At 35.5% G+C, this 26,327-nt stretch overlaps 1 protein-coding gene across 4 annotated transcripts in view; it reads right to left on the minus strand.

Annotated features, from left to right (window-relative positions):
- PHF14 (PHD finger protein 14) overlaps window positions 1-26,327 on the minus strand; it is a 178,650-nt gene that overhangs the window by 118,702 nt on the left and 33,621 nt on the right. For all 4 annotated transcript variants that reach the window (XM_036246815.1, XM_036246817.1, XM_036246816.1 and 1 more), the window contains 7 exons: window positions 23,851-23,995; window positions 15,370-15,529; window positions 9,447-9,558; window positions 4,942-5,079; window positions 1,886-2,032; window positions 953-1,223; window positions 536-642 (listed from right to left, as the gene is read on the minus strand). In XM_036246815.1, coding sequence (XP_036102708.1) covers window positions 536-642; window positions 953-1,223; window positions 1,886-2,032; window positions 4,942-5,079; window positions 9,447-9,558; window positions 15,370-15,529; window positions 23,851-23,995 — 1,080 coding nt within the window. The remainder of the gene's footprint in view (window positions 1-535; window positions 643-952; window positions 1,224-1,885; window positions 2,033-4,941; window positions 5,080-9,446; window positions 9,559-15,369; window positions 15,530-23,850; window positions 23,996-26,327) is intronic.

Below are 26,327 nucleotides of genomic sequence, written 5' to 3' on the forward strand. Positions count from 1 at the left end.
GGGGACAGGACGGGGAGGGAGAGGGAGGGGGGAATCAGTGGGGGGAAAAGGAGAAACATCTGTAACAAAAATTAATTTTAAAACAATAATTAATTTTTAAAAATAATAATAAGTTTTTAAGTTTTCTACAAACTTAGAGAAGTTCACAGTACAGGGGTCAGGAATGAAGTCAGAGTGCTTGGCCTCAAACACCAACTCTATGATTTGACAGACTACCTGAGCCTAAGCAAATTACTTCACCTGTTTAGGACTCAATTTCCTTCTCAAAAAAGGGAGCAGTAAGCATAACCCATATTGTAAAGTTGAAGTGAGAATTAAGTGAATGAATAGATGTAAAGTTCTCAAAATTGTGGCTGGCATATAACAGAGTAAGTGCTAAGTGTCAGAGATGAATATGAAGATGATGAGGGGTGGGAGCCATAAAGGGCCTGAAAACTCCAGAAGAATTTCAAAATGAAAGATAAATAGTAATACTGTAAAAATCACAAAAGAACTAATCAGATCTATGATGTTGTTTGATTGATAGCCAACTTACCTTATTATATTCCACATGAAGCTTTTCTTGTTCATTCTCTAATTTATCCTTTATATTCTTTTGTTCAGCCATATTTTCCTGAATTTGAATCATGCGCATATTTCTTTCTATTTAAATTAAATATCCAATTTTACTTTAGTAGAAAATAAAAACTGATATAAAAAATACACAAAGGAAGAAGCTAGCCCTAGAGATGAATGTAGTTTTAAACCTACATTGTTTACAATACTTTTACCTCTATTCACAAACACATGAACCTAGCATGTTACAAAAACCCACAACTGATTAGGAAAATAAACATGCTTTTGCTTGATATATGCAGCATGGCTAACACATTAAAAATTGAGACTATATCAAATAGATTCATTAGCAAATTATTTTCATTGACAATATATATGTAGCAGTGTCTATACTGACCAAAATAATAATTCACAAAGTCAGCAGTGAGAGCAGGTTGCTTATGCTTTCTCCTTCCATCCACACTAGAACTAGTATCTGAATTGTCCACTGGGAAGATATCTGTACTGATCCCCATTAGTTCTGCTTTCCGCATCAGTTTACGAATAGCTGAAGCACTGCTAGTGAGTGGTCTGGGCAGTTTTTCCCTTGGAACCCAGGCCTGGGGTCTGGTGGATCGAGCTAGTTCTGCTTTCGCACGATACTGCTGAAGCCGGGCATTGATTCTTGCCTATAAAAAAATGTATACAAATTTTAAAATATATTAAAATGGAATCTATTCCTTATGATTTTTACTTCCATACTCAGGGAAAGTAAAGATGGCCAGAATTTCCCATATCAAGGCAAGTTAGATTTATCCACAGTCCTTAAGGTTTACTGGTCCTTAAGATACACTGTATAATTCTTGGGTGACAGTAAATTAGGTTTACCCCTAGTAACAACAGTCTTCCTCTATGATCAGAACTGTCACAAACTAATTTGATTCCGCTAAGTTTCTCTTCTTAGTAACTGTAATAGTGGTCATAAATTTACTTCATTTACATAGAAATACATTTTAAATGATGGGCAAACTGATCAAATCTTTTGCATAAACATCAGAGCAGACTGAAAAAAATGTGGTCAACATATTGCACTGATGGAATAATTTCTTCTAAGCCACAATTTTTTCAGTGTATTTGGAAACATGCTTTATAAATGTCTCCTCTGTTGACAAGATGAGGAGCAATGTATTTAGTCACAAACTATACCCGCCATGTAACTTAATGACAATCCATTTCCTAAGTAACTAACCAAATTTTATAACTAGACTTCATTTGTCATTTGCAAACACACATGAGATCTGAAATACATAACCTCAAAAGAATAAACATGAGTTTGGCATAAATTCCGTACCTGTGCTTCTGGTGACAGCTGCTTCTCTCTTTCTTGTAAAGACATTTTACAGTAGGATTGTAGAGCCAGGTAGTTTTTTCTCTTCCACTTTCTGTCTAACCTATCTGCATGTTGTTTACAATAAGCAAAAAATGGATCTGCTATATCCTATATCAAAAAATGGGAAGAAAGTGAACATTTTTTACTTCAAAAGACCATAAGACAAACCTAACACAAGAAATCATTTTTTGAAGATTCTCTGTCAGTGTTGGTTATTTCTAAAACAAATTCTAAAAGTAATTTATACACATAGTGATAAAAATTACTTCTTTAGAAACTTAATCCTGGTATATCAACGTCAAATTAACAAACTTTTTTCTTTAAAGGGCTTTGTGGAATTAAAAATACTAAAATCAAATCTAATGTATTATATCTAATTATACCTATATACCTTTAAAAATCCTGTTTATAATAAGATTTTATCAATCTTAGGTAGAAATTATCATTAAATAGTAAAGCTATGCACACATAGATTAATATTATAAAACAACAATATATTCAGAAAATACAGAACTAGCCAACACAGATAAGTGGGACATTTCTAACTAGCTAGTAATACATGAACAGACTCTATGCAGGACAAAATTGAATTAAGAAGGTTAGGTCCTGTCAATAAAACATCTTAGATGACCCTTTTAACTCTATATAACCCTAAGACCGCAAATGAAAACACAACGCTGTCATAGCCATCTTTCACGGCACTAGCCTAATGGGTACATTTTCATTCATAAAGAGTAGGGTACAAAAAAAAAAAGAGAGAGAGAGCAAGAGAAAGAAAAAGAAATTTATTCTATCAAAAACAAAAATACTTTTTAACTACATAGCCTAAAAAAACAATTTACAATGAGATTGATAATGAAATAACAGGTAGTCTCAAGGAGGAGAAATAAAGATAAGCTATCCATACAGGTTTTATCTAAGTTATAGTAAAAGGGTCTCTTAGTAAGGTGGAGTTTTACAACCCAAAGAGAAATGATGACACTAAAAACAAAACAAACAAAAAACAGAAAGAGAAATAATAACTAAAAAAGAATCTAAGGCATGCTTAACATAAAAAAAAAGATGCAATTCTGTAGTGTGATATCCACAGATATCATACTTTAACACTGTAGATAAGGTCACAAAATTAAAAAATATAAAACCCTGGATACAAGTTTTAACTCTACTATTTATGGGTTTTACAGCTTCAAACAAGTTGTTAAACATCTTTGGGCCTCTGTTGTTAACTCATTAGTAAAATGGACTTAATAATAACTACAGCATATGCTATAAATATAAAATATAAAAATGTAGACAGAAGGTTACATTCACACACACACACACACACACACACACACCCTACACCTGCTTTTTCATGACATGCTCTAAATTTTGGTGACAGAAAATCCTAAATTGAAATAAAGATTATACTGAACTTCAGCCAAATGGCCAGATCTGAAGTATTATTCTTTTGTTTTAAAGTAGGAAAGTTTGAAATTGAGTTATCACCTATTCATGCTTACATAGGTGAGTTAAACATTAGGACCAAGCCTAACTTAGGAAAAAGATCAGTCATCTTTGTCATAAAAGATATCTGAAAGTGAATAAGTAGCCCAACTAATTTTTGGTGTTGTTTTAGTCAGTTAATTTTAGACTGAGAGATGTTTTAAACTCTTAATTCTAAGGCTATCATGACCAAGGGATTAATCTTATTTAGAGAATGAAACAGAGACATCAAGCAAATATTAACTAGTATAAAAACCACTGCCTTCCAATACCTATTTCCCCCTTTTCTTCCGGTTAGTACCAGAACCCTCTGAGTTTTCACCGGATGCACGGCTACCCTGCTGGGAACTCTGCTCCAGCCTCCTTGCAGCTAGATAGGCCATGTGATGAGCTCTGGCCAATGAGGTGTGTGAAATTTCCAAGCCCTTGAAAGAAAACTGCCCACTCTTAATCTCCTTGTTCCTCCTTCTAATGGAGTAGAACCTAGTCAAAGTGGTGATAAACTATCTCTGAGCATGTGAGAAAAGTACTGTACTTTACACACACACACACCCATACCCACCCCCCCCACACACACACACATACATAGAGATTTAATAAAAGTGGCACCATTTTACATTTTTGCAAATCACTTTAATGTCTAGATAACTGACAAAAAAGAAGACTGCTAGATTCTCAGAACTGTTTCCACATTCAAAATGTAATATTGTTATATAATCTCTGCACATCTCCACTGTTGCTCATGACAGAATTAAGAATAAAAACAGTATATACCATTTTCATATTGTCATGAAGATAGCTTTAACCTCACAGACCCCTTGAAAGAATATTAAGGAGTCTCCAAAACACACACTTAAGATAACAGTTTGCTTAATCTAAAGCTGATAAACCTAGAAGGAAAATTATAGAATTAAAAATAATTGTAAAGAGATAGAAATGCAGATTCTCAAGACAAGGTGATGATTTTATTTAGACAGTAACAGAGCAAGATTATTACCCAAATACAATGTCAGATTCTCATATAAAATATACTGATATTTTAATGCTTTAAAACACTTTGGATTGTGTTTCACTACCAAAATTTTAACATTTTCCAAATGTCTGACTTGCTTTAAAACTAAAAAAAAAAACCAACTCATATATATTGTTAACTCTTTTCTTAGAGAGAGAGAGAGAGAGAGAGGAAGGGAGAGGGTAAGAGAGAGAGAGAGAAACATAGATGTTAGAGCAGAACATCTATCAGCTGCCTCCTGCACTCCCCACATCAGAGATGGAGCCCCCAACCTGGTCACGTGCCCTGACCTGGAATTGAATCGCCAACTTTTCAGTGCATGGAACTATGCCCAACCAACTGAGCCACACTGGCCAGGACTATATTGTTAACTACTGAAGTTTTAGACCAGTGAGCTAGGCAAAGACTTTAAGAATACACTTGTATGTTTAATTTATGATGCATACCTGTTGTAGTATATAATGGAGTAATAAGAAGTCTCATGAACAAATTCATCAACTATAGGTTCAAATAAACCTACCTCTTCGGCTGCTGCTTCTGAAAGCAAACCTTCCTTCTGGGCGCAAGTCACATGGAAGTAGGCTCTGCACATCCCTGCATCACAGCTAATGCAAACTCCAGTTCTAGCAAAACGAGCGTCTTCACAGAAGCTACACTCCTGCAATGGAACAAAAGGAAAGTGCTCAGAGTACAAATATTTCCAGAACAAAGGTAGCATTCTCATACAGAGCTCTACAAAATACAAAGAGTGAACCAATTAAAACAACAATGAGGTATCACCTCACACCTGTCAGAATGGCCAGCATCAACAAATCATCAAACAAGTGTTGGCGAGGGTGTGGAGAAAAGGGGACTCTAGTACACTGCTGGTGGGAATGCAGACTAGTGCAGCCACTATGGAAAACAATACGGTGTTACCTCAAAAAATTAAAAATTGAACTTCCATTTGACCCAGTGATCCCACTTCTAGGAATATACCCTAAGAAGCCTGAAACACCAATCAGAAAGAATATATGTACCCCCATGTTTGTAGCAGCACTATTTACAATAGCTAAAATCTGGAAACAGCCCAAATGTCCATCAGTAGACGAATGGATAAAAAAGCTGTGGTACATATACACAATGGAGTACTATGCAGCTGTAAGAAAGAAAGATCTCTTATCCTTTGAGACGACATGGAGGGACCTGGAAAGTGTCATCCTAAGCAAAACAAGCCAAACAGAGAAAGACAAGTATCATATGATCTCACTTATTTGTGGAATATAATGAACATAACAATCTGAGGAATGGGGTAGCCCTAGAGACGTAGAAGTGGGGTACAGACTGACTATCCCCAGAACAGGGGATGGGAGGGGGAGATAAACCACAGAACTTATATGCATGTATGCATGAACAACGGACATGGACAACAAAGCTGGGGAGAGGGCAGGGAGGGAGGGGGACGGGGGAATCAGTGGGGGAAAAGGGAGAAACATCCGTAACAAAAATAAATAAATTAATTTAAATTTAAAAACAAACAAAAGCAAACAAAGAGTGAACCAACAGTATATCAATACAAACAATAACAGTAGGCAAGCCAAGAGTTCATATGAAATAAGTAATTCTCTGTGTGATTCAAATAAACCAAAGTTCCACTGACATAATGACAACAATAATGGTATTTGAGGGCTTACCATGTGCTAGGCACTATTCTAAGCACTTGACACATATTAATAGCATTTGACAGTATTCTACACTAATATGTGAATGAGGTACTACAAGGATTCCCATTTTACTCCTGAGAAAGTTTAGGTGAAGACAGGTTAAGAAATCCACTCAAAATAACACAGGAAATAATTGGGAACCATTCATCAAACCACAGCAATCTTACTTTACATTCCATGCTCTTAACCATGAAGCTACACTGATAGAACAATGTAATGCTGCTTGGAAAAGTGAATAAAAATGAATAAAAAGTCAGAGAAAATGCATCAAAAGATCTAAGCAGTACAATCAAAGAGATCATGCATTTTAAAAATATCTTTAAGAAACTTAAAAGTAGTCTTAAATAAACAATTTGGTGAAATCAGTAGTGGGACACAATATAGAGTCAATTATTTATATTATTTTTGTATGCAAAAGGAAAAACTATAAAACTAAAAGTATAAATTGCTGAAATTACCCCAAGTCCCCTCCAAATTTATTTATTTTTTCCTTTTAACTATCTTAACTAGAGAGAAAACAAACAAACAAAAAAAAAATCTAGTCTCAAAATACATACTGCTCTGGTAACAGGAATCTTTATCAAGGAAAAACTTGCTAACTGGTGGAAGACTTCCAGCAGACAATTAAGGAAGTACTATTTAGTAAATGTATTCTAAGTAAATTAAATATGAGAGAAACATATCAAGGGAAAAAAATTTCAGTAGGCACTAAAAACATCGTTATAATACTGTAACAGTTAGTGACTACCTACTGGGTAGACATCACCAGACGGACACCTCAGCCATGAATGAAAACAGCAGGAACAGGGCTCTGGGTACTGATGTGAAAACACTCTCAGATCCTGATACTTTCCTGCCTAGGGAAGGGTCTTTTTCCAATAAGAGTAGAATGTGGCCCTGGCCAGTTTGGCTCAGCGGTTGGAGCGTCGGCCTGCGGTACAGAGAGACCCAGGTTCGGTTCCTGCTAACGGCGCGTACCTCGGTTGCAGTTTGTCCCCGGCCCTGGTTGGTCGTGCGGGTGGCAGCCACTCGATGTGTCCCTTCACGTCGATGGTTCTCTCTCTCTCTTCCTCTCTCTCCCTCCCGCTCTATCTGAACAAAAAATGGAAAAATGTCCTCGGGTGAGGATGAAAAAAAGAAAAAAAAAGTAGAATATGTATGCCATGTAATACCAGCAAATAGTATTCAAACCATGATACCGAAAAAAACAGGAGAGAGAGAAAATAGAGAGAAGGAGCCGGGCCACAGCGGCTCAGTGGTTGAGCGTTGACCTCTGCACTGAAAGGCAGCCAGCTGGATCCCTGGTCAGGGCACACACCTGACTTGCAGGTTTAATACCCAGTCAGGGAGCCTATGGAAGGCAAGTGATCAATGTTTCTCTCTCGTGTCTATATTTCTCTCTCTCTCCCTTCCTCTGACTAAGCATGTCCTCAGGCGAGGAATACAAAAAGAGAGAGAAGGCAGTAGAGAAAAAGAAAAACTAAATTATTTTTAAAATGTCAACACTATGAACCAAACCAAATTGTTTAGAATAGTTTTCTGAGCAATTTAATGTAATGTGACAAAATTGAGCAAGGGATTTAAGAGTGAATACAAAGAAAAATTTCCTGACAATAAAGTTTTATAACAGTATAGAACAACCGATCAGAGAAAATTGAATATTCCTCTAATGCCTAAATGATTTAAAATGCTAGGGAACTAAGCAACTGAGAACACAGGGGAGAAAGTAATCAGGATTAGGAACTGGGTAGACAGTGTGGTCTAGAAAGGCTGTCCCTGTTATAATTCACAGCTGTTTGATTTCACAGAGAAGCTGGAGAATACATAATTTTCTACTCCATTTCCTAGTAATACTTCAAAATCAAGTGATAATGAAAAAATCAGCTGACAATTGGACATTTAATGACTCTTCAGTCTAGAGGTCATTGCTGGCTTCAGTTATATAAAATAGTATCTAGTTACTATCTTTTTGTTCCTAGATTTATATTTATGATAATAATGTATACCAATTAAAAATTGGTATACAAGCCGGTTCCTTCTAGATCTGTGCTTGTCAATTATGGAGCTGCTATCAAAAGTAGTAACTTCTACTTCCAATAATGATGGACTAGGTAATTTGTATTCTTGTGGCTTAACCAGAAACTGTGGACCTTAAAGGCACAGAGAAGTAACAAGATAGTGCAGAATTACCTGAGGACCAGGAAAGTAAGTTCAGTGCTTGGGCCCACTTTCTGCCCTGGGGTCTTTAGCTAATACTGGAGGGCAAAGCTGCAGACAGTTTAACAAAAATTACCCAAACTAAAGCACAAAAGTACTGGAGTGCAAGGGGGTGCAGGGTGGAGCATGGGGGTGGTTAGTGCCTAAGGAAGATATTCTGACTGTAAGAGCAGAAACTGTCAAATTTCTAAATGTCCAATATCAAAATTTTTCTACAGTCTCTAAGTTTCCCACACCACCTTTAATGTGTTACTTATGCTATTCAAGAGTCTTCCTTCACAATTTCCCAATAAATAGTAATGGAAAAAGAACATATTGGAGCTCAATTAATTCTAGTATTCCAGGGAGTCTGTAGTAATTATATACCTGTTTAAATTAATAAGTGGGTATTTTTAACATTTATAATCCAAAAGGTCAGTCAAAAAAACCTATTTATTTATTTTAAAGAGAGAGAGAAAGAAACATTAATGTGAGAGAGAAACATCGATCTGCTGCATTCTGCATGCCCCCCACTGGGGATGGAGCCTGAAACCGTGCATGTATCCTGACCTGGAATCGAACCAGGACCTCTCAGTCCATGAGAGGATGCTCAATCCACTGAGCCACAACAGCTGGGCTAAAAACCAATTCATAAACAATCAAGGCTAAGAATCATTTGCTCGACGGGTTATGTAGTCATAACAATAAAACCAGTCCTTGAAATCTGAGCAAAATAACAAGTGCTTCCTATACTCTTTTTCACTATTTTGATAAATTCCACTCCAAAAGTAAAGTAAAAAATTGATAAAAAATTATTTGATCCAACTAATTAAAAATAAGGATTTGTTCTGAGAACTCACTGTATACTAGGCAATGTGTTAAATGTCAGGGAAGTAGTCGTAGTATCAATTACCACTTTATCCTGACAGGTTATTCTAAATTAAAAATACATGGAAGAATTTATACATTTTTGGCTTTCTGAGAAAATGAATATAAATAATGATTTAGTGCTAACTGTTATACAAACAGCATGATTAGCATCTCTGCAGTCAGTAATATAAGTAAAAAGCCATATAAACTAATAAGTAAAAACTTAATATTTTAGACATCAAAAACAGTGTCTCACCTTGGCACCATATTTGGAATAATTCATTTCAGTTAGTGTTACTGGTCGTAATTTGTCAATATCTCCAAATGCTACTCCAGGAACATACAGGGCACAAACAATGTGAACCCATCTGTAAGAAAAGAACATATGATTTTTCTTATCAAACCCTTTTATAAAATGTCCACAAGGAAAATGCACATAAAACATACACCATCTCAGATAACTACTGAGAAAGTTCTATGGTCAGATTTCAAAATCTCAGACATATAACTGAAGAATATGGAACACATATAGAATGATGCTATTTTGTTACAGAACGAGAGACTGCAATGAGCACCGCCTTCCCAGCTGCACACTAACAACCATAAGTGCCTTTCACTTAAAATTCACTGATCTTTGCCCTCTTAGTCTTAAATGTTTGCACAAAACCATTAATCAAATGAAACAAAAAATCTTTTTCATATGCGTGAAAAAAATATTCTCTATTTTAAGAACTTTGAAAATGGAGGGTCCTAATTTAAGAACTTTGAAGTTACTCTACAGTAATCAGGTAAAATTGTTCTTGTTACATTTTTTCTAGAGGGTAATCCTTAAGGACATATTTTCAAACAATTTTTAGTGTGCACCTTGACTTTCTTTCCAGGTTACAACTGATGGCTAGAAAACTGTACAGAACAGTTATAGCGATATAAGAAAGTCATATTTCATTCACTCATCTCTTCACCATACAACCTATGTGTTATAAAACAGTCCCCACATACAAATTTTTTAAAGTCTGACTGATGCTGCAACACTAAACAAAGAATGCTCAAAGTTTCAGTGCACTAAAAAAGAACAAATAAACACCAGTTGATTCTAACTCTGTTTTTGTTTTTTGTTAACTGCTCTGAACCTTTTTTATATATTAGGCTCTGTTTCTGTATGCTTATAACCAAACAAATACGGATCACTGGATTTTCAAATTTAAACAGATCTGTACCACTTCTGTAAAAAAGAGGGTAAAAATGAGATGTATCACACCTCTCTTACCCTTGTGAATATATTAACAACAAATTCTGCTTTATCACAGGAGCCTATGATTGCTACATGGTTCTGTTTTGTGATGCACTATGTGTTTTAACGAAATAAAACTAAGAATCATTGTATAGAGGTACTTGGGAAAATAGTTACACATCTTTAAAAAAAATTTTTTTTTTTATTGGAATAAAGTCCAAGGTTTTGAGATTGTTCTTGATAGAATGTTTTAATCCACCCTCCCAAAGGCATCCTGTGGAGTTCAATATAAAGATACACATCTGCAACAAGCAGCTTTCTCGATTTAATTTACGCAGTTTTTTCATGCTCCACTGGTGTAGTAAATGCTGCTGTACCCTACAGGAGCTTATCTTTGATAAATCCAACAGCTGGCTGCTCACTTCATACTGACCTTCTTAAAATGTTTCAGTACAAGTCATGCAAGTACTACAGATATAAACTGCCATTTCAGTGTGATTGGCACACAAGGGTATCATTTCCCCCAACCACTCATGAGAGGATGCCAACATGCATCTTTATTAAAATGCATATCAAAAAGCTGAGGCAATGTTGCTCCTTATTAATACCTGTTGTGAAAAACTTTTTGTTCATTTGTTTAGCTGCACATGCCTTAGAACTTTGTGATTAAGGCAAATCAAGAAATCAAAAAGGAATAATCTTCCTTGTTACTTTACCACCCATTTTGCTTGGAGCTATGATGACAGATGTTGATTGGGGAAAGGGGCAGAAAACAAGCACCACATAAAACCACCAAAACACAAAGAGTCAGACTTGTCATTCTAGTATAGAAACTATTAATAGGTTCTTTTAAATTCACATATTTTAATAAAGCAAAATAAGGAGAAAAATACATCACAAAAGACTCATTTCAGAATAGGAGCTATTAATACTAGTCAAATTAGTCCAATTTTATTCTGAAATGCTTTGAATTTGTAGTGCCTTCACAACATATAAAACAAATTCAAGCCCTGGCCAATTTGGCTCAGTGATTAGAAAGCCAGCTGTGGACCAAAGAGTCTCGGGTTCAATTCCGGTCAAGGGGATGCACCTGGGTTGCAGGTTCGATCCCAGGCCCTGGTCAGGGTTGTGCGGGAGGCAACCAATCAATGTGTCTCTCTCACACTGATGTCCCTCTCTCTTTATTTCTGTCTTTATCTCTCTCTCTCTCTCTTTCCCTCCCTCCCTCCCTCCACACCACTCTATCAAAGTCAATAGAAAAATATCCTCGGTAGAAGATTAAAAAAAAAACAAATTCAATTGCAATATGTTATTTTCAGTCCCTCATTTCTTCATTCACCAATTAAACACCAGGTATCTGCTAGGAACAGAGCACCACAGGCAGTCTGGAAGTCATGACAATGAACGTGACCTGCTTGCAGTTATCGTGCTGTCTCTAGATACTAGAGTGTGTTTAATATTTCCCATAATCAGGTTTATTAAACCACTTAAGACAGGGTAAAATACTTTAAGAAATAAAATAAAAATTTAATGACAAGAATATACTGACGGTTTTCTCACATTCAATTACATCATTTTCTACCATCAGAAACAGGGAAATAAGTCTAATTAGCCCATGTGATAGAGGTCAATTTCAAAACCTTTTCATTCTTTCCTTTCACTGTTCTTTCTTTTCCATTTTCCATGTGCAGCTAGAATACTAGATGCCTTGCCAAATCTTCTTGTCTTTCTTTTGCCTTGAAACAAGACCTATAACTTCCACTATAGCCTATAGGTGAGTGTGGACATAAACATAAATAAATTGTTCAAATAGTAGAAAGAGCTTTTGCCAGACTGCACAATCAAGGGAAGTGCTTATAGATATAAGGCCCACGGAGTCGATGCAAATATCTCTCAGTAAGTCTGAATGGTTAAGGAGGCCTCCCTTTTCTTCACTCAGAAACAACTTTATAAGTTGTTTTGTGGATTGTGATAGCATGAAGAGACATCTACTTTAAAGATATTCAATAGAACTTTCAAATTATTAACAAACGAACAAACAAAAATTCTCCTCCCTGAAAGGAAGTTCTATGTTTTCCAAAGTTGCCTTATTTATTCACCACAATTTACCTCCATAAACTTCAACTCTCAGAACTGAAGAGTTACCAGAAAGACCTTAGGCAGTGGGCACTCTATGATTACATTAAATTAGTAGAATAATATTTTAATAAGAAAGCGCTAGCAGCAGCAGCAGCAGCAGCTGAACTAAGGTGACATTCAGTGAGCACTTAATATGTTTTAGAGACTGTATAAATGTTTTACGTGAATCATCTCATTTCATCTTCTCAAAGTGCTAAAGGAAACTGAGGCACAAAAAGGTTAAAAAGCTTCAGTAAAATCACAGTTGCTAAAAAAAAGTACAAGAATCCAAATACAGGGAGTCCAACTTGAAAGCATCCACTTTATTTGTTTTGTTTTGTTTTTGTGGTATGTGCCCCTAGCGGGAACCAAACCCAGGACTCTATGGTCCGCAGGCCAATGCTCAACCACTGAGCCAAACTAGTCAGGGCAAAAGCACACACTTTAAATGCAGTACTAGCTCTTCCCAAAAGCAGCCAGAGGTGACCTCTGAAAATGGTTTGCTATTCACTTGACCCAGAAAACCCCACAAAATCATACAAATCAAGAGGTTCAATTCTTCGTTTTCACTTTAAGAACACTAGGGAGACTGCCCAGGCCATCAAAGACATGCATATTCGAAGGCCACCAAGTATCTGAAGGATGTCACCTTACAGAAGCAGTGTGTGCCTTTCCATAGTTACAATGGTAGAGTTGGTAGGTGTGCCCAGGCCAAACAGTGGGGCTGGATGCAGAGTCAGTGGCCTCAAACCTGCTGAGTTTTTGCTGCACATGCTTAACAATGCAGACAGCAATGCTGAACTCAAGGGTTTAGACACAGATTCTCTGGTCATTGAGCACATCCAGGTGAACAAAGCTCCCAAGATGCAGCGTAGGATTGCAGAGCTCAGGGCCAGTTAAGCCACACATGAGCTCCCCCTGCCACACCGAGACAGGATCCTACTGAGAAAGAGCAGGTTGTTCCTAAACCAGAAGAGGAGGTTGCACAGAAGAAAAAGATATCCCAGGAGAAACTGAAGAAACAAAAACTTATGGCCTGGGGGTAAATTCAGCATAAAATAAAGACTAATAACAGTAAAAGCAGGAAAAATATATATATAATAAATGCAGTACTAAATTCCCTAATTCTAGGCCACAGTCAGTCCAAACATAAAAAAATGCCCGTGTCTATGATATAGCCCACAGACTCATGTCAACACATCAAATTCTTTGTTATATATTTCTTTTATTTTATTTCTGGGATGGGCAATGAGAATAAAGAGGTAAAAAGTTTAACCTTTTTTCTACACATCGACACACAGGGTTCTCCGAGTTTATGGTAAAGTGTGCCCCCACAATGTTATATGACAACATTTCTCAAGGGCCTACGTACCAATTGAGGCAAAAATGAGAAAAGTAAGTAAAATATTTCTTTTTTTTACTTTACTAAAGTAATATTTATTACATTTAAAATCCGATCCTTTATTTGGGGACAGAATGTATTCTACCCTTTCCAATGCTAAAATATGAGAAATGATGGTGATTATTTTTTATAGGTTATTTTGTTATTGTTAAAATATTAAACAAGTTTGTTGAAAATACTAAAATGTCTTTATGTTGCAAAATTAAAAAAAAAACTCAGCACCTCCTTTTTTGGGGGGTGGGGGGAGATGGGAGGTGGTGTGGGGAGTAATCCACCAAATATAAAAGATTGGGGACTACCCTTACATTTCAGTCATCCATCCATATGGTGGTCTGTGGGGAGAAAACATGAAAGACAGCAACACTATACTGATGACAAACTGCTCAGAGGTGATAATAAAGATGAGTGTGAACACAGCAGTGAAAAGAACATAGGCCTGAGCCAGTTAACAATGTATTGCCTCTTAGCTCCAAATCCACCTTTCCACATCTGCTCTGCAAAAATGGACAGAAGCCGTCCAGCAAGCATGTCTGCTTTACAGTGAGCATGATGTTAAGCCTTCTTAGAGAGGTGGAGGACATTGCAGGAGGAAAGGGCTTCTCAGCAGCAATGGAGGATGGGAGCCCTGCCCCAACCACATGCGTCATCCCTCAGTGACCTTGCAGGCCTGGACTGGAGATCACTTTTCTGTGGCTCTCGAAACACAGACACCACATATAGGGCCTCAGCTTCCTCTGCAACCTGTACTCAGCCACCTGTACTTGCCAAGAAACAGATTAGTTCTGGTCAAGGCAAACCATTAGACTTCTCTGCCATCCAGTAGGCTGCACCCTCATCTTCTCCAACAAGGTCGGAACGCCAGCCTGGGAGAAGGGGCTACCCTTCCACATTTAGAATTCTTTTATATCTTATGGTTACTTTTTTTTTTTTTTTATCATAGCTTAATAATTCTTTAAATTAAACTTCCCCTTTTAAATCACTATATGGGTCTTATCTTCTAATATATTCTTGGAGTCAAAAAGTATGGGTTCAAACTTGACTATTCACCAGCTTGTGGTTTTGAGAAAATGAAAATTACTTAAGTGATCTGAGCCTTAGGTATATAAATAAAATAAAATAAAAATTTTTTAAATATATATATAAAAAAATAGGTACTACATCTGTAAAATCAGAAACTTTATAACTCGTCTCACCATAGGGTTAATATTAGGATTATAATGGGTATAAAGGCAAATGTAGGTACTCAGTAAATGGTCTTTCCTCCTCCCTGCTCTGATCTTTGGCCTACTGTTCATTTACTCTTTGCCAAGAAGATACAAAAAAGTGATCGAATGAAAGGGTGTAACTCAGAAAGTCAGAATTTAGAATAGTCAGAGGCAGATACATTGTAAAGCAGATATATCAACCCAGCAGAACTGTGACATCAACCTGCCAGCATCTGTCTCCTTGAAGATTCCATCCTGATTAGGACACAGTTCACAGCTGGGGGAGACACCACATTTACAGGCATCACAAAACCATGGTTCAGTGGAGTTTTCAGAAGCCGAACTCATAATAGAGTCACTCTCTCCATCAACTCCATAGCAACCTGAAAAAAAAAAAAGGCATGATTAATCTATTTTTTTAACTTACATTTATAAAATCACCAAAAGAGAAGGAAAGAGATATAGAGAAAAATTCTGAAAAAATAGTTTATAATAAGGATATTAATGTTAAAACACAAAGATGAAGTCATTTTATAAAAGATACTTTTTCACCTACCATAGTACATGCAATAAAATAAATGACTTTTTAAAACAGTTTTAGACCTACTGGAAAAGCATTAGAGAAAGGAAAAACTTTACAGTTCTTTTAAAAATGTTTTGATTTAAAAACATACTTAAATATGAGTTTTCACTAGTAAAAAAAAAATCAGACTGAGTCTAGGAACTATTGATTAGCAAATATATTTTGAGCTCCCATTCTACAGGACACTAAAATATATATAAAACACCATATTATGCAAAACTTTAAAGCCTCTGATCTAATTTTGGAGGTGGCAACTTAAAGTGCAAACTCATACAACCATACATGCACAATAAGTGTCAGTAAAAGGAAAATAATACAGAAGCATGTGCACCACCCCTCACACACATCACATACATAAAGAAAGGCTATAGAACATCTGAACAGTTCAGAGTAGAGTTAGACAAGCCGAGTTCCATTAAAAAATGAGCCAATCTCTAGTATATGAATTTTTTTAAACATTTATAATTCTATCTTCTGTTAACATTTATTCATAACTGAAATAAATGAAAACATTCCTCTTCTCATTCACTAATAACTCATATTCTGAGAGGGCTGGGCATTTTTTTTTTTTTTTTTTTTGATCTCTTAAGACACATTTATTACCTCTCAAGATATGTTGCTTCTACGGAGAGCCAAATATCAACCATCTCAGGATACTTTTGACCAGGTTTATTCTAAGAAGGTAGTCTTAGTGACACCTCCCATAAAATAAAGACATTAGAAAAACCTCCATGAGAAATATCTAAATAATGATCATGTCTCAAAAGGCTTTACCACTTAGGTAAGTTTATATATCCAATGTAAGATCACATGAGTATTTGAACTGGTTATACACTAAACAGACAAAAAAACCTAAATTGGAGAGTGCTTTCTTATAACCACCAAAGATACCCAAATTAAAATAAATAAATAACTATATAAATAAGTCATCAGCCCGCGGACCAATGAGTCATGAGTTTGATTCTAGTCAAGGGCATGTACCTCGGTTGTGGTTTGTCCCCAGCCCTGGTCTAGGTCATGCAGGCAGCAGCCAGTCAATGTGTCTCTCTCACATCGATGCTTCTCTCTCTCTCCCTCTCTTCCTCTCTCTCCCTTCCACTCTCTCTGAACAAAAATGGAAAAATATCCTCAGGTGAGGATTAAAAAAAAAGAAAGAAAGAAAAAGAACAACACACAACTAGTAAATAATTTAAAGTAATAACATTAATTTACTAGATGTCATTAATAGGTCAACAGTCATGTGTACGTATTTCATTCATATATTACTATCATTCAATACAGACTAATTAAAACAATCAGTATGCAGAAAACTAAAAGTTGTTTTGCAACTACAATTTACATAAGTTGCCTCAACAATCCAGTGGTTATTGTCATCCTTAAGCTCATCAAGGCTGTATGGTAGTGAAACTTAACATGAAGTCATATAAAAAAATACCAAAGAAAAGATGTTAAAGAAACTAGACTAGAGTATACAAGATAAGCAAATTAAATTGTAGTTGGTACTCATCTTCATCACTTCTGTTGAGATATACATTTTTAAAATGAAAACTCATAAAATTAAAAGAAAATACAATGTCCTTCTTGGGAGCAGTTATTATTGATTTTCACCAACAAAAGACAATTTTTCAGTAAAGGCAAGAATAAGCAAAATATTCTATTTAAAGAAAAATCATAAAACAAAATAAAATAGTCAATCTGCTTTCGCAAATGGTTATGCAATAATACAAAGGAAAAATGTCTATTTTCTTCACAAAATAATGTTCCCTGTGAATCAATTCTTTTATCTGTATTAACACAAAGGAGGCAATTACCGAAATAATAAATCCCCAAAGGGGCTATCCATTTTATTATTTCTGCTCACCAAAATCAAAATAAATCACAGCATTGTCATTTTTAGATAAAGCAAAATTTCAATTCTATTTCTTGAAGAATATACTACACACATAGCAAACATTTGCACAGAGATTTAACCACCTAGGAACAACCTCCAGAATGATTTCTGAGAACCTCTCCTAGAAAATTTCTACTTGTAAGCTAGAAGACTGAAATCGTGCAAGCTCAAAACACAGAAAGTGGATAAGTATTTCTTTTTATTTTTTTTATCCTCACCCAAGGACATTTTTCCATTTTTTATTCAGATAGAGTGAGAGGAAGAGAGAGAGAGAGAAACATTGATGTGAAAGGGACACATCAAGTGGCTGCCACCAGCATGACCCAACCAGGGCCGGGGACAAACTGCAACCAAAGTATATGCCCTTAGCGAGAACCAAACTCGGGTCTCTCTAGACTGCAGGCCAGTGCTCTAACCGCTGAGCCAAACCAGCCAGGGTGATAAGTATTTCTTCACTGCCCCTGAAAAATAAACCACAATGTGTAATCACCTTTAGAGAGTTTTTCTCTTGTCTTTCACCTGCCACTTTTCCCAGATTTTTTTGCCATATCTTTTGGGTTTACTCAGCAAAGTTATAGCACTTACTATCCACTCTAATCCATTTTAATTAGTGACTAAATACATTTTTAAATCTTTTTTTCTTTCTTCCATACAAAACAGAATTTAAACTACCACAAAACAATATTTATTCTATTTTACCTATCTAATTCTGAGTAGAATATGCAAAAAAAATGCATCTTCAATATGATTATTGGAAAGGTTTTTTTATATAAGTAAACATAAAATGAAAAATATACAGACATAAAATCCATTTCAGATGGATTAATCATGTCAAATGAATAAACACAGAAAACATGTTTCTCTGGCTATCTAATTAGGATCAACATCTAAGTAACACATGCAACTAACTCAAATTATAGGTAAGAAAAAATAATATAAAATGTATTTATAATTGTTTTGAATTATACAAGGGTATAGATAGTCCAAATAAGTGCAATTTTTCCCCGTTTAGCTTGTCACGAGGGACCAAAAGACCTGAAGTTTTCTATCTTCTGGATATATAACTACAATTCTGAGACTGAATTGCCTCATCTGTAATATGTATTTAATTATATCTATCCTAATTATCTCTCAGCAAAGAAAGGAAAAAAAATAGAAACACAAAGGTTGCCATCTAAAAATTTAAAACAATTTTAGTTATTTAACATCCTGTCGCTAAACCTCTGATTATGATATCCACTGAAAGATTTTAAAGTGAGTAATGCTGTTTATGAGAAAAGAATTGTACATGACATCTGTAAGAAATATATCCTAAAGTATAAAAGAACCAACTTTACTACCCAGTAAACACTCATGCAAATCTATTTCTACATATACTGAGAAATAAAAATGGTCTAGGGCTAGGCTAACAGCAGAATGAAAAATAAACAAACGGGTGGAAAGCATCTCTTGGCAGACCTGATCTGATTGAATGCATAGCAACTAAACTTAAGAGTAATTGCTGGCAAGTGCACTGCCTAATGCTCTGTTATGTACTGTGACACATACCTGACATTTGTCTTCAGACACGGTGCAATCAGTGTATCATGATGACTGACAGCACAGTCAGGGGTACCCTAGTATTACAAGTCAGTTACAAGATCTTGTCACAAAAGTGTTTATGCTGACAGTTTGGAACCCTTCTATTTTAAAAAGAAAAGAGATTTATCTACATTTTGATGAAGTAAGTCCTCCAAAAACTAATTAGACAATCATGCATTTAAAAAGCAACTTCTGAAGTACTACCTCTTAGCAAAACCTCAATTTAAAACCCTCTCTTAATTGTGATTACTTAAGGAGTATGTTTAAAAAGAAGGAGGACTAGCCCTGGCCAGTTTGGCTCAGTGGTTAGAGCGTCGGCCCACAGACCAGAGAGTCCTGGGTTCAGTTTCCGCTAAGGGCACATACCTCAGTTGCAGTTTGTCCCCGGCCCCAGTTGGGGTCCTGTGGGTGGCAACCAGTCAATATGTGTCTCTCACATCGATGTCTCTCTCTCTCTCTCTCTCTCTCTCTTTCTCTCTTTTCTCTCTCTCTCTCTCTTTCCCCCCACTCTCCCCCCTGCTCTATCTGAAGATAAATGAAAAAAAAAAAAAAAAGTCCTTGGGTGAGGATAAAAATAAATAAATAAAAAGGAGGAGGAGGAGGAAAAGAAGAGAAAAAAAAGTAAAGAAATACACCAAAACACTAACATGGTTATCTGCATATTAGGACTAATGGTTTTTCTTTTCTCTGTTCTCTATTTCCCACATTTTATTTAATATTTGTGTATTATATTATGATGGGCAAATTGTTCCTCTCTAAAATAAAACATTCAAGATGTTTAGGATTAGCCATGAGATATTTAAGGGAAAGTTGCATGACTGAACTATACACTATGGAAATATGTCAATTAAGCACCTGAAGTTTAATTTTATTTATTTAATTTCTGTTATGTTTTAGAAAGTTTCCCTTTCTCTGGATTAATTAATTTTAGATGAAAATTCACTTAAGGAGTTAAAAATTAGTAAGAAAGATCTACAAATATGACTGTATAAAAAAGAACATTCTAAACAGTGAAAAATAGCACAAAGTGAAAAGGTACAGGACGGGGTGGAAAAAATATTTGCGAGGATGGAAAATAATTTTAACATACAAGCAGGCAAAGGATTAACATTAAAAAAAGAAGAAGAATTCTAATTAGTCAATGAGAAGACAAGTATAACCTATTAAGAAATGACAAAGAAAATGTAAAGCAAGTGACAAAATGAAATGCAAATGGCCTGTTGGGGAAGGTCATCACAAGGTTGACCCAGGAGCTGGACCTGGGCAACTGGAGGCTTCCCACTCACTCCCCTGTGTTTGGAATGTGTTTCCCTGCGTTAGAAGCTACCCAAGGACATTGACTTGAGAAAGAAATGTGCCGATGGGATTATCAGGGCTTGGTATATGGCTGACCCCAGTTAAGGCTTCTCTGTAAACTTTTAAGATTTTTGCATCAGTGGGTGCAAAAAACTTCGGCTTGTGGCTGCCTATGACTAGCCTCCTAAATTCCTTGGCTTATTAAGCCTGCCACCTACCAATCTGGAGTGATCTGCCTTTTCTTCAGTGGCTCCCTGCCCTCCAGCATACGGGGGCCAATTTCAGATTTCACCTGGGAGGCTTTCCCATGGTTCTCCTCCTATCTCCTCCTATGGGCCAGCCATGTGTTGCCCATCCTCTGAAGTGCTGGGACCACTTTTACATCCCAGAGAGCACATCCAATCTCACACCTTTAAATAACATCTGTAGGCTGATGAGTCCGAAATTTGTATCTCTAGTCCCAACATCTTACCTATGCCCAGTTTAAAACAAAACTTATACTGTCTACCTCAAAACCTATTCCTGTCTTGGATCTCTGCAATGGTCTCCCTAAACTGTATCCCTGATTCACACCTTAGACCTGATAGACAACTTCAGTCTACTCCCAACAGTCAGAGTGATCCTTCCAAAATAAATCAAATCAGACTAATTCTCTGATCAAAACTCATGTATGTGTTCCTATATCCATCACAATAAAATCTAAAACAGGCCTGGCCGGTGTGGGTCAGTGGTTGAGCATCGACCCATGCACCAAGAGATTGCCGGTTTGACTCCTGGTCAGGGCGCATGCCCAGGTTGAGGTTAAAGCCCCAGTTGGGGCATTCAGGAGGTGGCCAATCGATGTTCTCTCTTATCAATGTTTCTATCTCTCTCTCCCTCTCCCATTCTCTCTCTCTAAAAATAAAGAAAGAAAAAAATTTTTCTTTAAATCTAAAACAGTACTATGACCTGCAAGGCCTCACTGGTTTGTCCCAATCTCTACCCCACCACTAACCAGCTCACTCACTCAGCTCCAGCCATACCAATTGCTGTGTCATTACACAAACATCCCAAGTATGTTCCCACTTCAAGATCTTGACACTCACTACTCTTTCTTCCTAGCGTGCTCTTTCCCCAAATACTCACATGGCTTCTTCCTCTCATTCTTCAGGTCACTGCTCAAATATCACCTTATCAGACAAGATTTTCTTTATCACCTTTTATAAGTGCAACCTTCTACCTATCCACTCAATCAGCTGCACCCAAAGCATTCCCAATACTCTTTGTCCTGCTTTGCTTTTCTCCATTGTCCAGATTACCACCTAACAGATATTTTATTTATTTTATTTTTTCATCGCCTGTCCCTCTTATGAACATTAAGTTCCACAAAGTCAGCAATTTCTATATTCTGTTTATTTTACATGTATAAACCTTACAGAATGCCTACCACATGGAAGGTAATCAATGAACATTGCTGCAGAAATAAAAAATGAATGAGTAATAGGAAGAGGAGACATTCCCAGAGTGAGCCTTAGCAGCCAGCGAGGGCAGCTTCATACGAAGCAAGAGGATGGGTTACACAACACAGGCCCCACAGGCCCCAGGCCGACAAGTCCAGCACACTCCCAGAACTATCTGGGAGAAGGGCTGTAATACCGAAAAGGTAGGTAAGGGCAAGGCCACAGAAGTACTGTTTTGTGGAAGTCATGGCCCTGATCGGAAAAAATAATAACTTTATCACAGAGAAACCTGGAAATCACCTTCTCACCCAAGTAATCAAAGTAACATCACTAGCAACTAGACAAATATACATAATATGATACACTGAGAGTACAATGTAACTTTTGTGACAATCCTGCCTAAAGTTCATAACCTGAATCTAATCATAAAAAAACATTGGGGAAAAAAAATTAAAGACATTCTGTGAAAGAATAGGCCTGTATTCTTCAAAAATACCATGAAACATAAAAGCTCAGGATATGTTCTAGATTAAAGTTGACTAAATTGTCAAGACAAATGAAAGCAATCAATGATCCTGGATTTATTTTGTTAGAATTGACATTATTGGGATAAGAGGTAAAATGTCAATACAGTTGGTAGATTAGAAAATAGTACTCTATCAGTGCTAATTTGCTGACTTTGATAACTATGTGCTTATGTAAGAGAAAGCCCTTCTTCTTAAGAAATACACACTGAGGTATTTAGGGGGAGAGGAGGCATTATGTCTATAGTTTACTCCCTCAGAGTTCAGGAAAAAACAAAACAAAAAAAAACTATTATATGAGAGAGAAGATATAACAAGTAGAGCAAAATGTTACTATCTGTAAAATTTGAGTGAAGAAAATATGGGTGTGCTTTGTATTACTCATAACTTTTCTGTAAGTCAGAAATTACATCAAAAGAAAAATTTTAATTAAAAAAACATATAATGAAGGTTTGAAAATTATCATCAGAAAATAATATTTTCAAGTATATTACAGTGACTCCTATTTCAGATTTAAAAGATGACCTCTGCTCTGGCCGGTTTGGCTCAGTGGTTAGAGTGTCAGCTTGTGGACCAATGGGTCATGGGTTTGCTTCCCAGTCAAGGGTACAGACCTAGGTTTCAGGTTCATTCCATGGCCCCAGACAGGGTTGCGCAGGAGGCAACCAGTCAATGTGTTTTTCTCATATTGATGTTTCTCTCTCACTCTCTCTCTCTCCCCCCTCTTCTACTCTATCTAAAAAATAAATAAATAAAATGACCTCTATATATTCTCCTTTCAAGTTCAAAATTAAAAATAACTATGAAAGAAGAAAGTGTATAATACCACTAGACTTAGAATGTAACTTTTTAAATACTGTAATGCATTCTACTGGACTAATATATTAAGACTTTTTCTACAATTAAATTTCATTTAAAAACTAAAAATAAATAATGCCATGAAAAAAAAACTATAACACTGACCATCAAAGAAATACTGTGGTTTCCACATAATAACATTTCTATTTTAATTATTTAAAAACACATTTAAAGTGGTGAGAGGTTGAAGAGGGTAAAAAAGGTCAAATATATGGCAACAGAAGGAGACTAAACTTTGGGTGATGATCACACGATGCAATATACAGATGATGTACTATATTATACACTTAAAGCTTATATAATTTTATTAACCAACATCACCCCAATAATAAAAAAAATTAAAAACACATTTAAAGTTAACATAATCTGAAAAAGAATAGCCATCATACTTTAAGGATTCAGTATGTCTTCTATTGATTGAAAATTATATGAAAATCTTAGAATAATACAAATATAGAAGAATTGATTTTACTTTTTTAAATGCAGGGTCTATCAGCCATTTCTAAAAGGAGAAAAAACAAAGCAAAATTACCTTCATGGACTGTAATGCCACAATTGTCACACTGAATTATTTCATCAGCATCTTCGCTATTATCTCCCAGACAAACACAGCAAATCATAATATGGTCCATTTTTTGAGAACTCCAGTTTTGACTCTTCTCAAGAATCAGCGAGTCCTAGTATTAAAATATATCAGAAAATCACATATTTAAATTAAAAGGTAATTTTAATAAAATTCTCACTTAACATTATTTTATGCAATTCCATAATTATGCTGCATTCTCTATTCTTGTAGTATATTACATTTGAGAAATATACCTCTTTGTCAAAGGACCATATAAATGCCCTCTAATTTTTCACTTCTCTTTAAGTCCCATATACTCTCTCATGGAAATGAGAAAACAACCATGCAACTAACAACTCTACATCTGCTTTGCCATTCTAAATTATAGTCTAACCCCTTAAACTAGGAGAAAGAAAAAATTAACCTATAAGTAATTATTAATCTTATACATCAGTTTAAAAAGTATAAAACATTGGGCTCTTACTCTTTGGAAACTTAATAATCCTACCTAGGGAAGACAAGACATACATATATTAAACAGGAATAAATCAGTAACATATAAGCAACCGTGTATGCGATGGCATAGTTATAGACTCTATAATCCTAATGTGTATAAGGGGCATTCAGAAGTTTCAAGGTCATCCAATTACTGGATGATAGATACATGAGTGCCTACCTAGGTATATCTGTGCATACAGGTACCGAAAACCATCTAGAAAAGGATCCAGGTTAAATAGTTGTAGAAGAATCAATGCACTCATATTAGGTTTATGTCAAGAAATATCAAATGTAAACTAGGTAATAAAGATACTTAGCTAATTGTAATATAAAAGGAGAAAGATATATTAATAAATATAAAAATATAAAATTTCAAAAAAGGGGAGAGTTTGCTTCTTTTAATTTAAATCTTCTGAACTTTCAAGGATAAGTTAACAAGATAATTCTTGTCATATTTAACAGATTGGGCTTAGTTTTCATAATAAAAGAGGCACCTGAGTCTATATATTTTAAGGACCTAACCATATTCAGAAACAAAATTAATAAATTAGCTACATATTGTACATTCACTAAATACATTTTTATATTAATTTTTTATATTCTTTTAAACTGACCAATATAGAAATGTAACACTTAATCATTTCAATAGCAATTTGTGACACTAAATGACATCAAATGTCACAATAATACTTTCAATATATTTCTGTGTAATACATGTAAACTTGCAATTGATCTGTAAAAAAATAAGAAAAGAGTACACAAGTCAACAAGGAGGTATGCCATTTCTCTTGAGAATTCTAGTATTCTAAAATGTTATATTTTGCTTCTTTTTGTTATAAAAGTGAGATAGATTACGGGCTTTGGACATGGCAAGCAAATACAAGTAAAAACTTCCTAAAAAGAAAACAAACTCATGTTTTACAGTACATTCATACAGTGAGCAAAACAAAAATATGCCCAGCTTTTCATTCCATTAGCCATACTTCAAATGTAATAGCATTTATCTTAGAGGCAAATGTGTGGTTTCATTCTCATCTCTCATATAATAACTGCTGAACCTTGAAGATGTAGTTTTCTCAACTCTAAAATGGGATGATAAATACCTACCTCATGAAGTTGTTGTGAGAATTAATTACATAATGTATGAAAGAATGTTCCCAAGACATGCTAGGTACTCATTCCCATTCTCCTTTCCTCTGCATTGCTTGTAGGTGGGTCAAAAGAGACACTGAGCTGGGAATCTTCTTTGGAACCCCAAAAGAAAAGTTATAAGCCTCAATGACCATCGTTACTGTAAATATTTCCCCATGGTTAAATCCAAAAAGACTTTTTTTTTTTTTTTTTTTTTTTAGAATACCATATCTAGGTTTAAAAAAAGCACAGGCTAGGGAAAGACCTAACAAACAACCAGAGTTTGATGACTGAGAGAATACTGGTGTTTATGGGCTGTGACAATATTTCTTTGCTGGAATTACAAAAATTAATCAGCCCTTGGAAAGGGTTTATCCATGTGGGGAAACAAGTAAATTTTCACGGATCAGAAAAATTAACATCAACAAGTAGCTCTAATTCAATTACTTTCCTATTTTTCTATTTTGCTCAGGGAAACAGTAAGTGGGTAAGTTGTATCTCTGCACCAATTTCTCTATATACACATTATCATTTAGAGGCAGAGATAACAGTTAACTGGAATCTTTGGCCCTCTGTTCCCATTAGAAACTCATAATAGAAATGTAATGCAAAGAGAGAGAAATGGGGAGAACTAGTGCCCCATAATAATACTACCCAATCCAATGGTTGGAAGGCAATGTTTCCACAAGAAAATCTGAATAACACATTCTCTTAAAATCATGCTCTAAGTTGTCTTTAATAGATCAAACATGGGTTTAAGCACACTTATAATCAGAATATAAAAGCCAATTTAATATCAACTTTTATTATATTTC

The sequence above is a fragment of the Molossus molossus genome, unplaced genomic scaffold (assembly GCF_014108415.1).
Source record: "Molossus molossus isolate mMolMol1 unplaced genomic scaffold, mMolMol1.p scaffold_m16_p_7, whole genome shotgun sequence".
NCBI lineage: Eukaryota > Metazoa > Chordata > Mammalia > Chiroptera > Molossidae > Molossus > Molossus molossus.